The 16081-nt window shown below is 39.6% G+C and overlaps 1 protein-coding gene across 1 annotated transcript in view; it reads right to left on the bottom strand.

The window, feature by feature from the left end:
- The window catches only part of SH3RF1 (SH3 domain containing ring finger 1), a 151855-nt gene that overhangs the window by 42459 nt on the left and 93315 nt on the right, over positions 1-16081 (bottom strand). Inside the window, exons 3-4 of the mRNA XM_045831436.1 lie at positions 12858-13133; positions 11935-12030 (exon numbers count right to left, since the gene is read on the bottom strand). Of these exons, the coding sequence (XP_045687392.1) occupies positions 11935-12030; positions 12858-13133 (372 nt within the window). The remainder of the gene's footprint in view (positions 1-11934; positions 12031-12857; positions 13134-16081) is intronic.

Genomic DNA, 16081 nt, shown 5'->3' with positions numbered 1-16081 from the left:
GATTTGGATATTTTGAGTACGTGGGCTGTCTGCCCAATTGGCATCTATAGTGGGTGCTGCTAAACATCTTCCAATGCATACAACAGCTCCACAGCAAAGAATTATTTGGGCAAAATGTCAAAGTACCAAGAAACTTCGCAAACCACTTTTGACACGTTCCATCAGTCACAGCATACACTTCTCCATATACTGCACAAATCTTTTATTGCGATTCAGTTGCGTTTTTACCTTTCTTGAAATAATAAAGCATGATATGTCAAATATCCACTTATTTTCTTCCATCTTCAATATTAAAATGGTTGCACAAAAATTCACCAATTTTGATTTTTTAAATAAATGCATGCTGATATGACAGCTGTCACAATACAATCTAACAAACTTGTTTTGAATGAAGTTAAATACAACTAAGAGATACTAGAGCCATCATACAGAAAAAAATGTAAAGGACTTTTTGGCTAACCCAGTATAATGAGTCATATTGTAATTTTAAGTTTTCTAATAACCATATTTTTAAAAAGATAAAAAGAAATACTAAAATGAATTTTAATGCTATATTCTATTTAACCCAGTATATCCAAGACACCATCACTTTACCATGTAATCATTATTGAGACAGTTATACTCCCTTTTTTTTTTTGGTACTGAGTCTTTGCAATCCACTTATATCACATCTCCATCTGGACTAGACACATTTCAAGTGCTCAGTGGTCCTGCATGTGGGACAGAACAGTTCGAGACCCCAGGCACCCAAGGTTGCCAGGTCTATAGGCTCAATAAAAGCAACAATTTGCTGAACTTAGAAAGTATGGAAGAAAACGGGGCCACAAACCAAACCTGACAAACTCTGGGGGGCCTGCATAGTGGGCCCTACACACTCAGAGAGAGAAAGTCACTACACAGCATGGTCTGAACATAAAAACTCCTAAGTAAAAGTGGGTTGTGGCAGATAGTCAACCCTAGGCCTGTAGCTTCCTTGACAAAGGTCAGTCTGTATCATAAGTGAGGCTGTCTGCTGTCTTCCTGCATCTGTGATAACGTACCCTTCGAATGTGAAAGTAATCCCCTCTTCTAGACCCCTCAGGGTACAGCCTCCCACAGGAGCAGAGATCACAAACTCTTGTTATTATCTTGCTCCCCAAATACCATCTCCACGTGCTGTAAATGGTAATGATTAACCATCCTGTACCCACAATGCAAAAGAAGAACATGCCTCTGTTTTACTCTTTATCCAGTCTCAGGGATTTCTTCATGTTGCTCTCTGCAGCCCCCCAATATACTACCCATGAATTTCATGCAACCCTCCTACGTCTCCAACTTTGATTCTAATGTGTAAAATAAGCTATAAAACTGCCAATCTCCAGAGCATTTTCACAATCCATTCAGATTTTGCTTCTTAGCAATTGTCAGTTTGGCTCAAATAAACTCATGAAGATTCTCTGCAGGTCTGGACCTTTCTTACGTCAACAAGAGGAGGACTGAGACTGCTCCCTTGACCTCCCACAGGCCACATTTCTGAAGCCTCCTGGGCCCTGCAGCCGCTCACTAGTAATGACAACAGAGGTCACTCCCTTTGGCAGTGAGACGGTAGAAACACAGACTCCCAACACAGCCCTCAGGCTGTCCTGCCAAGGGAAAGGGATTTTCAGAGTGACTGCCTCACTGCACTAGGTTAGGACGATGAAACATCAGTTACTCAGCTCACAGCTTATTTTAATTCCCTTCACTTCTTTTGGCCCCAGCTGTCAAACAATAAATAAATAAACTAGAATGGACTTTTTCCCATTTCTGATTTTGAAATATAAGGGATGAAGGGAGGATGCACTTCACAGACGGCCTTCATATTTTAGAACTGAAAGAGCTGAGAAAAGGACTGTCAGCGAAAACCACAGGGAAACCCCTGAACTTGAGAGGTCTAGAATGGAGTCAGGTCTCTGCCCTTACTAGTTCAGTAATCTTGGGTGAACCATTTAAATTCTATGGCTTCAGCTTCCTCAGCTGTATGAAATGGTGAGGGTACAATAATGTCAATTCTGTATACCTCAGGTAGAAATGAAAGCAGGGCTAAGGGCTCTGTGAATGTGAGTTATACTCACTATTCACTGAGGGGTTCTAGCCAGCCCTTCATTTGCTCTGTTGCCTTGGGCAAGTCACATTACCTTGTATGTGTCTGGTATTTCTCATATGGAACATGAAGTTGGACTTAATGATCTGTAAGGTTTTATGTCTGTGTAGAGTACAAATAACATTTCTGAACCCCCCAAAAATGCTCAGAGGCAAAGACCTCTGTGTCAAGTATAGAGTCCTCAGGTCCAGAATCAAACCCAATGGAGCCTTTTGCTCATCCAAATGTTGAGTGACTATAAAAGCTAGGCATAATAATAGGTGGGTAGGGGGGAGGGAAACAGAGAAACAGCCCCCCTGACTCACGAAGAAAGGAAATAGCACTGTGAATTCCTAACATTGAGGGAAGCAGGTGCAAATTCATGTGTCAGCAAGGCTTGAGCAGGTGAGGTCAATGAGTGAAGAAGACCAGACAGAGACTAACAGGGAAAGCCGGACACTGTGGTGGACTAAGGAGCTCCTGCTCTCCCTCAGAGGACAGATACTTGCCAGTGTCCACTGATTTTTGTTTGTTTGTTAAGAAAAGCAAGGAATTTAGGCCTTTGTAAAGTCTTTTGAGTTTTCCATCTTAACAACTAATTTAAACAAAACCACTCTGGAAGCCACACATAAAAGTCATGTGGGGTCAAACTAGTTGGTGTTCTTTGACTTAGGGAGGAGAGTAGAGCAGAAAGCAGGGGAGGAGGGAAAGCAAAAGGCACTTAAAACTCTCACACCACGGAAAGAGCTTGCAAAGTTTCCCAGGCCAACCATCCAGCCAATGGCTGGGAGTGAAAAAGGGTTTCAGGAAGATTAAGAATGGTGGTCACAATGGTTAATTGTATGGGGGAAAGAAAGAAAGAGAAAGAGAAGAAAAAAAGAAAGAAGGAAGGAGAGAAAGAAAGCAAGAAAGATAGGTAGATAGATGGATCGATAGAGAGGAGATGTCACTGAAGATACACGAACAGAACAAGAGCTAAGAAAAGGCAGTGAATTGGCAGCAGCCAGGAGGGCAACTTCAGGGACTGTAGGGGCCGAAGGCTAACCGCAGGGAGTAACACGGCAGAGGCAGTGGGCGGGTGGGATTCTTGTGAGGATTTTAGCAGGAAAAGGAAGGAAAGAGGTAGAACCATAACTGGAAGGAAGTACAGTCAAAGAACATAGTTTAGAGATATATATGATATGATCAAGTCAATGGTGACGAATGACCCAGGAGGAAGGAAGTGGCAAAGGAAGAGAAACACTTCATCTGCCCAGATGAGAGAGAGGCTGTGAATAGTGACTGCAGAAAAGATGTCAAGAAAGAGGAAAGCTTTGCCCTGAAAGTTAAGGCTAAAGAGGCAATAATAATAATATAAGTAATCTGTTACTTCTGAAGCAACAAATAGAGCTACATTCTAATTATGTTGCTGAGGAGAGAGACTAATGAATAATTTAAAAATTGGGCTCAGTTCAGTTCAATGCTTATAGGCTCTGACAATACACTAGCTTTTGTGTATGCTTCTTTCTATTTGGTATTTATTCACCAAATGTACACCATAAATAAATGTCTGTAAACCAAAAAGATACATTCCACTGACACAATTCATTTTCAAGGACCTCATTACCAGATGTAGGAACTATAGAAGAAATATACATATATCTCAGGAGGTAAGAATATGGAATTGTCATTAAATTCAAAGCAAAACTTTGTCAATGTAAAATGAAACACTGACAGAAATTCTATAGTGATGTGTAATTGGTTAATAAATCAGTGAATGAATAGTTCCCCTCTCCTGGTACCTAGTGTGTGTGTGTGTGTGTGTGTGTGTGTGTGTGTGTGTGTGTGTCTGTGAGAGAGAGAGAGAGAGGGAAGGAGAGGGAGAAAGACAGACAGATATAAAGGACATGAGTGAGGGGGCGATCACCAAGGAATCTGGCACAGAAAGAGAATGCTGAGTATTGACCATAATGACATCATACTTTTGTTCAAAACCTTCCTTCTTCTCAGTACATAGCCAAATTTTTGTTCCATACATTTGTGAAACCTAATAGGTACATCGCTACTAATCTCTATTATAAAAGGCAATGTCATTTTATAACACTTAGGAAAATTTTTCCTGAAACACATTCTCTTTCATTAGAGAAACTTGTTCCCCATGGTTCAATAATTAAGATGCTTCATCTGTTCATGTTATTATACACAGCATATGTACACAAGAGTATAGAATAGTATAGAATATTGATTCAGTTTCCTTCATAAGATACAGACATGATTTAGCACTTGGTTAATTAAAGTGAACCTCCTGTGTTCCTTAAAACCTTAGTTACTAGCCCTGGCTGGTGTGGCTCAGTGGACTGGGCACAGGACTGCAAACCAAAACAAAGGTTGCTGGTTTGATTCCCAGTCAAAGCACATGACTGGGCTGCGGGCCAGGTGCCTGCCTAGGAGCATGTGAGAGGCAACAGTTTGATATATTTCTTGCACATTGCTGTTTCTCTCCCTCTCTTTCTCCCTCCCTTCCCTTCTCTCTCAAAGTAAATAAATAAAATCTAAAAAACAAAAACAAAAACAAAACCTTTAGTTACTAGTGAAATTGAGGATATATATAGCAACATAACATTTTTAAATAATAAAATAAAATTTATAAGACCTTAAAATATTAAGGTTTGAATTAATTTGTGATTTTCCTCTTAAAAAAGACACCCTCAGATATTTGAAACCATTGAGTAATGAAATCATTTGTGAAAATTAATTTTTGTGTGTATGTGTCCCTGGTTGGGCACCAACCAAAATTAACCTTTTAAGTGTTGGAACTTGAAAATTTGTCATTATTCTTGATGAAAAATCAAAATGTGCTACACAATTCTTAAGGGCAGCTTTATATAAATAGTGATTCTGTACCAACATTACGGACACTAGCATCTCATGAGCCCTGAGGCTAGTGAAGGAGTCTAGGGCAGCAATGGACAGAGACCAAGACTCACTTCTCAATTACTGGGCGTGGACTCCCAAATGAGACACTTAACTTGTTTAAACAATGGAAAAAATAATTAGCCAAATTACGGTTTAGCTACTAGCATAGTTATTACACAGTCACAGAAACTGCTGGTTAGCAGCACTGTAATAATGTATAGAAAGGCAAAACCATGTGTGTCATATCATTAAGGCACAAGGGAGAAGAATGGAAGGATATTTAACAAAATTATATGTGATGGGACTAAGGGTTATTTACTTCCTTTCCAACTTTTCTGGAATGTAATTATATTCTGGGAATAATTTAAAATATTTTATGTAAGATTTGGCTCCCGACACAGGAAAACACCAAATCATCTACACATAGAACTATACTCTTTGCATGTGCCAAATGTATAAGAATGGTAACAAACTGAGCATTTTGTAGAAGTTTAAAGGAAGGGGAGGATTATTCTGTGTTCTCTTCTGTTCTGTTTTGTTTCTGCACAAAAGAATTAGGAAAGAACAACTTCATGAGAAGTAAGAGTATTCATCAGAACCTGGAAAAAGGTTGAGTATTCCACAGATACAGGTTCAAAGACCTGTCCCAGGTGAGCTGTAAAGGCAGCAATTCCAAGGTATGTATTTCCCAGGAATGATCAGCAGACCAACTTGGGGCTCTGGGTATGTGTAGGGGAATGTGGCCAGGCTGAGGAATTTGAGGGTTCCTTGGGGAGTCACTGTGGACATGAGACACCATTTGGTCATTATCCTTGGCCTCTGATTAAGGCTCTACAGGAGACCTGCATTTTCATGTTCTATAAAACTACCCAGAGTACCGGAAACTATCCATTCATGCAGTGAGAACTCAATAAACATTAACTGATCTTTAGACTCTTAGCTCCCTGAAGTTTTCCTAATGGAAAACAAAAGGAAACTCTTAAATTAGTAAGAAGCTGTTGAATAGCAGATGGAGCATAAACTGCCCTAAATAAAATTCCTTATCAAATCTAAAGGACTCCTTTTCAGACTGAGTCTAGTCCAGCTGCCACTAGCTGTATATATGTTAAGTGGTGGTTCTTGGAGTCCAGAGGAGACCTGCCTTTGCCCTTAGAAATTCAGGAGCCAGAGGACACTTTTCCTTCTATCTCTGTAGCAGAAGAAAGGCAGCAATTACCTCTGTCAAGGACAAAGCCCACAGTGCTAAAAAATGCTGCTGGGAGGTATCAGTGAGTCAGAATTAAAGGTGAATGCAAGATGCTTATGATGCTAAGAAATGGGATAATTCTCCCTTACTAATTTCTTAACAATATCTCTTTCATGTATAAAAACTAATTTATTTCAGGATTGAAGGAGAAAGTTAGTGGTAAGCAACATAGTAATTCTGCCTTTCTGACTTTCCAACAACTTCGCCAAACTGCTTTTATAAAAATTAATTTACTTCAGAAATAAAGGGGGGATTTAGATGCTAAGTAATATAGTAAATCCATCTTTCCAACTTTCCCCAAAATTTTTAATAAAAATGATTTCAATCAATTGAACATTTCATTTGTTAATCTGATAGAAAAAAGAATACATTCAAAATACAAATGATAGAATATCTTTTCATATAGTTCAATCAACTGATTATCAAATAAGAGAGTATTATTTAGGCTTTTGCTATCATTATTTTTGAGACAAAGGCTCCAAGTTAAGAAATAAAGTTAATATTGCTATTCTTAGCTCCTCCAAGTCACCTTAGCAACTTCAAACTGCATACCTAAACCTTCATTTTTTATTCCTTGGAATGCAGACAATATCTCCCAATTCCCTAACTTGGAAATTGTACTCCCACCCTTTGGTCCAGTTGAGACTCGCACATGTGATTTTCCCTTAAGATTGGTAACATAATTCCATTTCCTACCCCTAGGAAGGTCTCCCAAGACTTGTCTATGGGTTGGTTCTAAAAGTTGAGAACAACAAATGTTACCTCATCAAATTGTACACTTTAAATATGTGCAGTTTATTGCGTATCATTTATAGCTCAATAAAGTTGTATTTTAAATGAGGCCCCTTAACTGAAAGGCCACCCGAACCAGAGAAATGACCTCCAGCAGGTGAAAACGCATCCTAGAAAGTATCAGGGAGACTTCTCTATATTAGACATAAAAGATAGAGGCTCCATGATCTAATTCCCAGAGTGTCCAAAATAATCCACCATTATCTAGTCCAGAAAACCTCTAAATTCGGTATTACCAAATACTTGCCCAGCTTCATTTTTGAAAGACCTCACTAAAGTCACACAAGAGACTGGACTTTGAGGACCGTAACTTCCTGAGACGGCATGAAGATAAACCGATGATAAAATATATGCTTAGGTGGTGAATGATGGGAATATTAGCTGAAAAATGTAAAAGTTGGCAGCATCTAAAAACCAATTTGTTTTTGGTTTAGGTTCAGAAGGCTCTTAGGTTGCTCATTCATTCATTCATTCATTCAACCAACATTTATTGAGAAGCTACTAGGGGGAAGATGCCGTACAAGGACCTCAGGAGAACAACGTAAAACAGAAAGACAAGATGCTGGCCTAAGGAATGCACATCCTAATGGAGGCATGGAGTACTGGGAAATAGTAACCACATGAACAAATAACTTAGAACAGTTACAGAGAGTAAAAAGTGCAATGAAGGAATAATAATAACATAGGTGATAATTATAGTGATCACTTATACAGACCTTACCAGGTGCCAGCACTGTGTGTAAATATCATTGGAATTCACTCACTCTGTGAAGGGGTTCTATTATTTTACAAATGAGGAGACAAGGCCCAAAGTCACTCGGACAGTTTGACGCAGATTCAAGACTTGAATCTCAGTCATCTGGGTTCAGAGTCTAAATTTTTGCCCCATGACCACACTGCCTTACATGTCAAGTACAGAAAGTAGAGGAAGAAGAATTACTTTAGGTAAGGTGGTGAGGGGAAGTCTGTTAGAAGAAGTGCCATTCCAGTGAAATCTAAAGAATGAGACATGTGGCCCTTCTTGCTGGCAGTACGAAAGACTAAGAGTACTTGACTGTTAGGCCTACTTTATGGCACATGCCATTAGGAATGCTTATTTTTAATGTATTTGTAGCAGAGAAGCAAGTTGCTAAATACTATTTTTTTTAAACTGGGCAAGTGTTATTTTAAACAAATGACTAGAAATCAAAGTAAAATGATAAGCTTAATGAAAATTTCTAGTTTATCGTAAGTGTATAATACACAATAATGTCTGAAAAATGTCCAAAATCTGATGTTTCGCACTTACTTCCTTCAAACTTTTTGCTTGCTAAGAATCATGTCATCCTTACCCAACAACTGCTGAACTTGCATGAGTCAGCTCCGAGTACTGAGGGTGTTAAAATCTTCCATTCTGTTTTGTGGAAGACTGGTATTTTTGAACAAAGATTTCTTTTTTTAACTGCATTCAGTTCTTGACAAATACACTCATTTATACATACCCTGGCATGGTGTCTTCAAGAATTCCCTGGGTTTTTCCAAGAAAGTCTTACCCCTCATTATTTTCAACTTGCTCAGGTTTAGAAAGATCCTGTCTAAACAGAACAGAATCCACAACCTCTATGGCAGGGGTGTCAAACTCATTTTCACTGGGGGGCACATCAGCCTTGTGGTTGCCTTCAAAGGGCTGAATGTAATTTTAGGACTGTATAAATGTAACTGCTCCTTAACAGTTAAGTGAGAGCTCGGTGCTGCCGCCTGGTAGAAATAAGGTGCTGGGCTGGATAAAACAAGGTGGAGGGCCAGATTCAGCCCTTGGGCCTTGTGTTTGCCACCTGTGTTCCATGGTGACCAGAAAGGGTCTGATGAGAATCCCCAGAAGGGAAAAGTGAATGTGATCAAAGGAGAAGTGTGCTATCTGAAGGATTTGAACAAAGACTCCAAGGGACAGAATTTGAGGTCATTTATACAGCCATTCTTGCCTCTACTCACTCCCCTCAACCAATTTTCTCTTGAAGAATTTTGTACTTTATAAGAGGTCAATTGTTTGCAAGTCATGACACCACTACCACCATTTGATTACCTGTCCTAACCCAGGTGGAGGCTGTGGTCCACAGGTATGGAAAGCTGAGGGAGAAGAGAAAGGGCAATTGAAGACAAGAAAAGAGGGCCATCTATTCCAGTAGCATTTTTCACCACTTGATTCTCTCTTTACCTCTAATGCTTAGCTCCTTTCAATTTGCCCCATCGCTTAATTCAACAGCTGAACCTCTGACCGCAAAGAATCTATTCCAGTCCAGAATCCTACCCCCACGACCACCCGGTTTAGTTTCTGCCACAAGCAAGTTCCCTGGGCCTTTCCATTACCAAAGCCAACCAAGGAGTGGAAGGGGAGTTACAGCTTCTGCTGACAAGCCTGTGGCAAACAAAGACATTTCTCTGGTGACTTGGAATTCAATTCTGAACTCATTTCCCTCATTACATGTGGTGGTGAGATTCTTTTATTTGATCACGACTACACTCTGGCACACCCTGAGTCACAGTCTAATCTGAGCTCCAAACCACTGTGCATGAGGCATAGCAGTGCCAGACCCTCTGAGATATATTATCACATTTCATCTTCTCAAAACATCTGGTTGGGGAGGGGGTGCTGGTTTTTGGCAGCACTGTGAAAAAAGCAAAAGCAGGTAACTGATGGAGATGTAAATGTATGTGTACAAGATATAAGAAAATAATTCACAAACAAATTTTTGTAACCCAGCTTGTTTTGCATTCAGGATGGCCTGGGCCCTGAAGTAGTTCACAGAGCTTAAAGAAAGAGCAATATTCAGAAAAAAGCCCCAAGTCTGACTCCTATAGTAGTTGGCTTTCCTCTATCTGAGACTGCCTTGTAAGATGGTCTACACTCTATTTAAATGGTAGAATTTTGGTAGGTTGCTGTGGAAACCTGCTTTCCCTGGCTTATTACTCTAAAGGCTAAGCCAGGTGTCACTCATCCCCGGATGTCTTGCTCACCATCAGAAATGTCAATCTGATGGCCTGACATCAAAGAAATAGTCATAGTCTCCAAGAGACAGATGATTTGTTTACCTGGTCTCAACTGCCACAATTCTGGTTCAAATGAGGCAAATACACATTTGAAAGAAAAGAGGCAGAAAAGAAAATACTTTCCACTCAGGCAGCAGTTTATCTTTCCAACTTAAGCCAGAGAAAACAACCCAATGACTTGAGCAACTCTAACTGACTCTGGACTTTCCCTAGGTGGATCTTTACGCCTATCTGAGCGATTCTACACCTGTCCAATAATAAAAGTACAGCAATCCTTCCTCATGCATCACATACCGAGTGCTGGCATGCAATGCTGATAATACCTAACAAGTAAGGACAGGCTTTCATTACTAAGCTTGTGCTTACCCATGCTCTTCAGCATAACTATTGAAATTCTTGGAAATGGCTGTCATTTTCCATGACCCATAGTTATAATATATAAATAATATACAGGAAGGACTGCCTGAGAGTTAAGGATTGTTTTTGGTGTTTACTTTCAAAGGAGGAAAGAATATTTCAATAAAAAGGAATTATCTGAAGGGTATGGATAAAGTTCAAGGCTTGTAGATGGTTTAAATTACTTTTCCAGGGATATACAATAGTCAAACTGATTTTTTATGAAAGCTTTGGCAATCTTGCTCTCTGTGGGAGAATCTGAGTGTCATTTTAGTTTTGAGAATCATGCCAAAACAAATGCCTCAGATAAAAAGATGGGAAAATAAGTGATGGTAGTTTTTCTTTTTTATGTGCTTTGATATCTTAAATAACAGAATCACTTTCAGTTCCCTAAGCAACTGGTGACGTCCCTTACTTTTTGGTTTTTGCACAGGCTGGTCTTCCTGCATAAATATTCTTCCTGCCATAAAAATTCAGCTTTTCCACTTCTCTTGGTTAACCCCTTTTCATCCATTACACAGATACTCACTAAGAACTTATGTTCCCAGAAGCCTCTGCGATCTCAGCTAACCTTGTATGGTTGTTTGGGATGTGTTTCATTCTTTGAAAATGCCTTCAATTTTGTTTGCACCAAGAAATTCTTTCAACTAAAGGACATGAAAGTTTATGATGTATCATATAATGAAGGCCTATTGTAAATTGCAACTCCCTAGTTCATTTGTAATTCATATTATTCTTCAAAATAATACAACCATGTTACTTTAGACATATTCTCTAAAAAGACTTCACTGAATCAGGTTGGCCATAACCTTTCCGAGTAAGTTGGTTAAAAAGGGGGAGAGGGACAAGCTGCTGCTGGGATGGAATAGAGATTCATTCATTTATTTGAAATTTACTGGAGGTCTCCTCAGAAAAACCACTATTCTCACTCTGATGATGTGGCAGATAATAAAAGAAAAAAGTAAACAAATAAACAGATACACTCATCTTCCATCTTACTCAAGAACTTTATCAGCCTTCAGAACCCAAAGCTGTTAAGTGGAACAGAACACCTGGAAATAGCGTAGGTGCTGACAGGAAGCACACGGTGACGTTTCACAAGACACAGGGACACGATGAGCAGGGGCACAAAGTGAAGAGTTGCAAACATTTCAGAGTCTCGGAATCTTCCGTTACTGGAGGGCAGGATAAGGGATTCCTCTTTACCCATCCAATGATCGGGAACAGGGCAATCCCAGGGCTTCGTGTTATGAGGACATTTTTTTTTAATAGACAAGATTTTTGTCTTTGTGTTTCCCTCCAGTTTTGCTGAGATATTGACATAAAACATTGTTTTTTTTAAGGGATCCAACCTAATGATTTCATATATGTCTATATTGCAAAATGATTATTAAGACTTAATCCTCAAATGGCATAATTAAGATTTATTTGCTAAGCTGAATGTTAATGTGATATATGTTTCTACAAATTAACTTACCTCAACATACGAAATTGGGAATATTCCTATTTTGTCTGCCAGCATGCCTTCAGCCCAGTTTTCATCCACTCTGCGGATCACAGTCAGAACATCATCCTAAAGAAACAATAAACATCAGTCTACCTGGTCCCACCAATCCTGTCACTTAATTTTCCTTTTCAATAAAGAGACTGACATTTAAAGAGTACATGAATAAAAATGCTACGACATATCTTTAGTACATGAATCCAATGTTTTGATGAACTAAATAGCAACTTTCAGTCAACCTGGTGTCCTTTCAGACAATTGTTAAACTAGGAATCCCTTCTATACAAGGGTTGGCTGCTTGTTTTGTTTCGATTTGCAAATTGCAACCCCAAATGCTACACAGCCTCTTGAACCTGTCTTAGATTGATTCTCAGGCTCTTGTCACTTTCTCTCTGACAATACACCAATGCCCATTTAAATTCACATCCTACTGTTTTTCTTTACAAAAAAAATACAATATCCTACTTAAAATTCCAAAGCATACAGGTATTATCAATTCAGCAGATATATTCCTGTGTGCTTTTCAGCAAATAAATTTACATATAAAATAAGGAAGTAATGATGTTTCATTTTGTTATTCACGATTCACAGTGAATTAAAATCCCTGAATGGCACACCTACCCTTAAAGTGGCTTAGAATTAAATTTAGGCTCTAAATATGAAATGATACCACATACAGTATCATCCAATTATCTTTCATATAGAACAATCCAAGCACACAATTCCTTCCTATGGGACTCTGAGAAATCTGTTTCCAGGTACTTTTAACAGCACAGTGATACAATTTACATCCAACTATTGTACCTTTTTTGCAAACTGAAATGCAAGCGATACTGCCATGTATCCAGTAAAGAGGAACAGCTGACAGGAGGAAAACAATCTCATTCTAACTTTACCTTTGCAAATGGAAGGCAATCTTTGTCTGCTTCCTTGTCTTTCACCTCAAAGTCGTACAGTGCTTTGCACTGAGGTGGGGGCTGAGGTAACGGTTTGATAATCTGCACAAAGTTGGTGGGGAAAAAGCCATGGATCCCGTTGACTTCCCCATGGTACCAATTTTCATCCACCTGTCGCCGCAAAATGATGATGTCTCCTTTGCTGAATTTAAGGTCTCCGGGCTCTTTTCCTTCGTAGTTGTATAATGCTTTGGCACATGGTAACTGAGGTATACCCTTAAAGAAAGAGATGAGGTTTGATGAAAAAAAGTCCCCAAAATGTCTGAAAACTTAACTGTGATCATTATTTTTAAGCCATGGTCAAACTAACACTTTGTCTTAGGAAGAACATCTTGCATAGAAAAACTATACATATATCTTACCAAGATACAGAGAATGAACAAATGTCACATTCAAATAAGAACCACAGACCACCCACACATCCTTTGTGATTTAGCATTCTACCCCTAAGTCTAATTTAGTGGGTTGGTTTGGGGTATTTAATACATGGAAATACAACCGCTGAGTCTGGCTCAGGAGTCTGGTGTAAGATTCAAAAACTCATAAAAAGCAAACTTATTTTCCTATAGTAACCACTTTATTCAGCAGGATAAACGGTAAGTACTGAGAAGAAAAATGAAACAGAAGCACCACTTATTAATTTACTGGCTCCTCTTAAGCTTGGTTAAGAATCAAGAGTTTGACTTTGGGCAAAACTTTCCCAGCTGCTTTTAATGTGGACAGTAGGTCCTATTCTCTCATAAACTCAAGTATTTATTGAGGGCCTACTATGTGCCAGGGTCCAGAATACCACAGTAAGACAGCTTGCTGCCCTCTCAGAGTTTATAATCCATAATCGTACAGGCATACGGTCTCTCACAGTCTGTATAAGATCATTCAACTTTACACGTTCCTAGTTATGGGCACTGTTAGGCTGATATGCTAATAGTTGAGGTTTTAAATGTTACTGCATTGCACTAAGATTTTAAATGGCAGGTTTAAAAATGTGTGTATGTCCCAAGGCAACCTAATCATCAAATGGATTAAATATGGAATTTCCCGATGACAGTGGAGGCACCCATTCTTGAGCATCAGTTGTCACTTTAAGAAGCTCTCTGGCCTCTCTGGGACACTGCTGCCTATCATTGATTCGAAGAATAAATGACAAATCGAACATATTTATAGTAATTTGCTGAATGAGATTACTGGGCTGCTGCTTTCATGCACTTACTCATTCATCCAGATAACATGTATCGAGCTTTTTTTTTCACCAGGCAATGTGCTAGTGCTGAGGGTTTAAAGAGGAACAGGGCTCAGTTCTTATCCTTAAGGGATACGATATTAGAAATAATTGTAATACAGTGTGTAGTGAACGCAATGATAGAGTTATGAAAGGATAGAGAAGGCAATGACGGAGAGAGGACAGAGGAGAAGAAAGCGTAGGCCTTTGGTGGGTGGAAAATCGAAACACTTCCTGGAAGAAGTGACACCTGAGTCAAGTCTTAAAGAACACACAGGAGTTAGACAGGCAAAGCTGGAGGGGCTTCTCTAAGAAAAAGAAGATCACAATTATGAACAGTAAAACGACAATAAACTCACAACTTTCAACAACTGAACCTAAAAAAAAAACAAAAACAAAAATGAACTAAGGAAACAACTAGAACAGGAACAGAATCACAGAAATGGAGATCACATGGAGGGTTATCAGTGGGGCGGGAAGGTACAGGGGATAAGAAGCAAAATTGGTAGGTACAAAATAGACAGGGGGAGGTTAAGAATAGTATAGGAGATGGAGAAGCCAAAGAACTTGTTATGTACAACCCATGGGCATGAACTAATGGGGCTGGAATGCTGGAGGGAAGGGGGGTACCAGGCAGAGGATAAAAGGGGGAAAAAAGAATGGGACAACTGTTAATAGCATAATCAATAAAATATACTTATAAAAAAGAAAAGAAAAGAGAAAAGTGAGGGCACTGCAGGCAGAGAAGATGCTGCCAGCAAAGACACGGAGCGTGCTGTGCAGAGGGAGTGGGGTTTTATAAGTAACAAGGTGTTCCTGGAGAGGAGTTATGGAATATGAAATATAGAAGAGGTGGGCAGAGGCTAGCTTATGGAGAGTCTTGAATGACAAGTCAAAGAGTTTCTAGTGCCATTTCCTTTAGGCAGTGATCTGCCACTCCCAGGCTGAAAGCTCAAACAGCCCCAGTGAGAACCAGGAGCCAGGCAGATGAGCCTGACAGTGGGTGGGAAATGGACAGGAAGTGGGCTGGTAGGAGGAAAGCTATGTGCAAACACAGGCCTACACTAGTTGAAATAGTTTTATTAAGTTTAATCTTTCTAATGAAGTAGAACAATAGGGAGCATTACTCATATTATCTTCCCCCTAGCGCTCCCCCCACCCACAAAAAAAAAGTAGGTCAAAGTTTTATAGTGTTGATGGCAACAAACCTTCATAATATAGTTTTAAAAAACAGTTTGGTTTCTAGTCAGAGATTTAGAGTCTGACCTACTTATAAAAGCCAAACTTTTTTTTTCTTAATTTTTTTTGGCTGAAGGGAACTAGCCAATTCTTGGATCCCAAAATGCTATTGGCAGTCCTCTCGTCTTGGCTTGGTCCACGTGGTGTTGCGTTTGGTTAATTAGAGCTGTTCTAGGGGCCAGTATCCTGGGGAGAAAGGACGGGAGCCTTCCAGAAGTCCTGGGACCTGCATGTGCCCCTGGACTTTTGAACCCTGCCTTAAGATCCTTCCTCTAATGGCTTGACTGCTGTTACCCATCCTTGACTTAATCTTGTAAACAACCCTGCTGTGCCCTTTGGTTTCCCCAAAAGGGAAAGGCCCCTCAGGAACTCTGGGGCTTCACAGTCCTGTGAACTTCGGTCATATTCCATCCTGTGTCCAGCTCTGAGGAAGGATTCTAATCTCCCTCTGTCCTCACAGAGAGACGCCTGAGTACATTTTCTTCTTTACTACGTGTTTCTTGAACTCTCGTTATCAGTTTAACAATATTTCCCAAGATAGGTTTGAGGAAATAACACTAAATAAACACAGCAATAAATATTATTATGAGAGAGAGAGAGAGAGACTCTCAGACAGAGCACTGACAACACTGCAGTAAAACAACCCTTGGCACGTTGCTGAGGGGACCGGGACCAGGCAGGAGAGGGTGCCTGCTGGAGCACAGAC

Source organism: Phyllostomus hastatus, unplaced genomic scaffold (genome assembly GCF_019186645.2).
Source record: "Phyllostomus hastatus isolate PE091 unplaced genomic scaffold, TTU_PhHast_1.1 phas_contig_159, whole genome shotgun sequence".
NCBI classification, from domain to species: domain Eukaryota; kingdom Metazoa; phylum Chordata; class Mammalia; order Chiroptera; family Phyllostomidae; genus Phyllostomus; species Phyllostomus hastatus.
The sequence above is the reverse complement of the archived record's forward strand: the minus strand, read 5'-3'. Positions and strand labels throughout refer to the sequence as shown.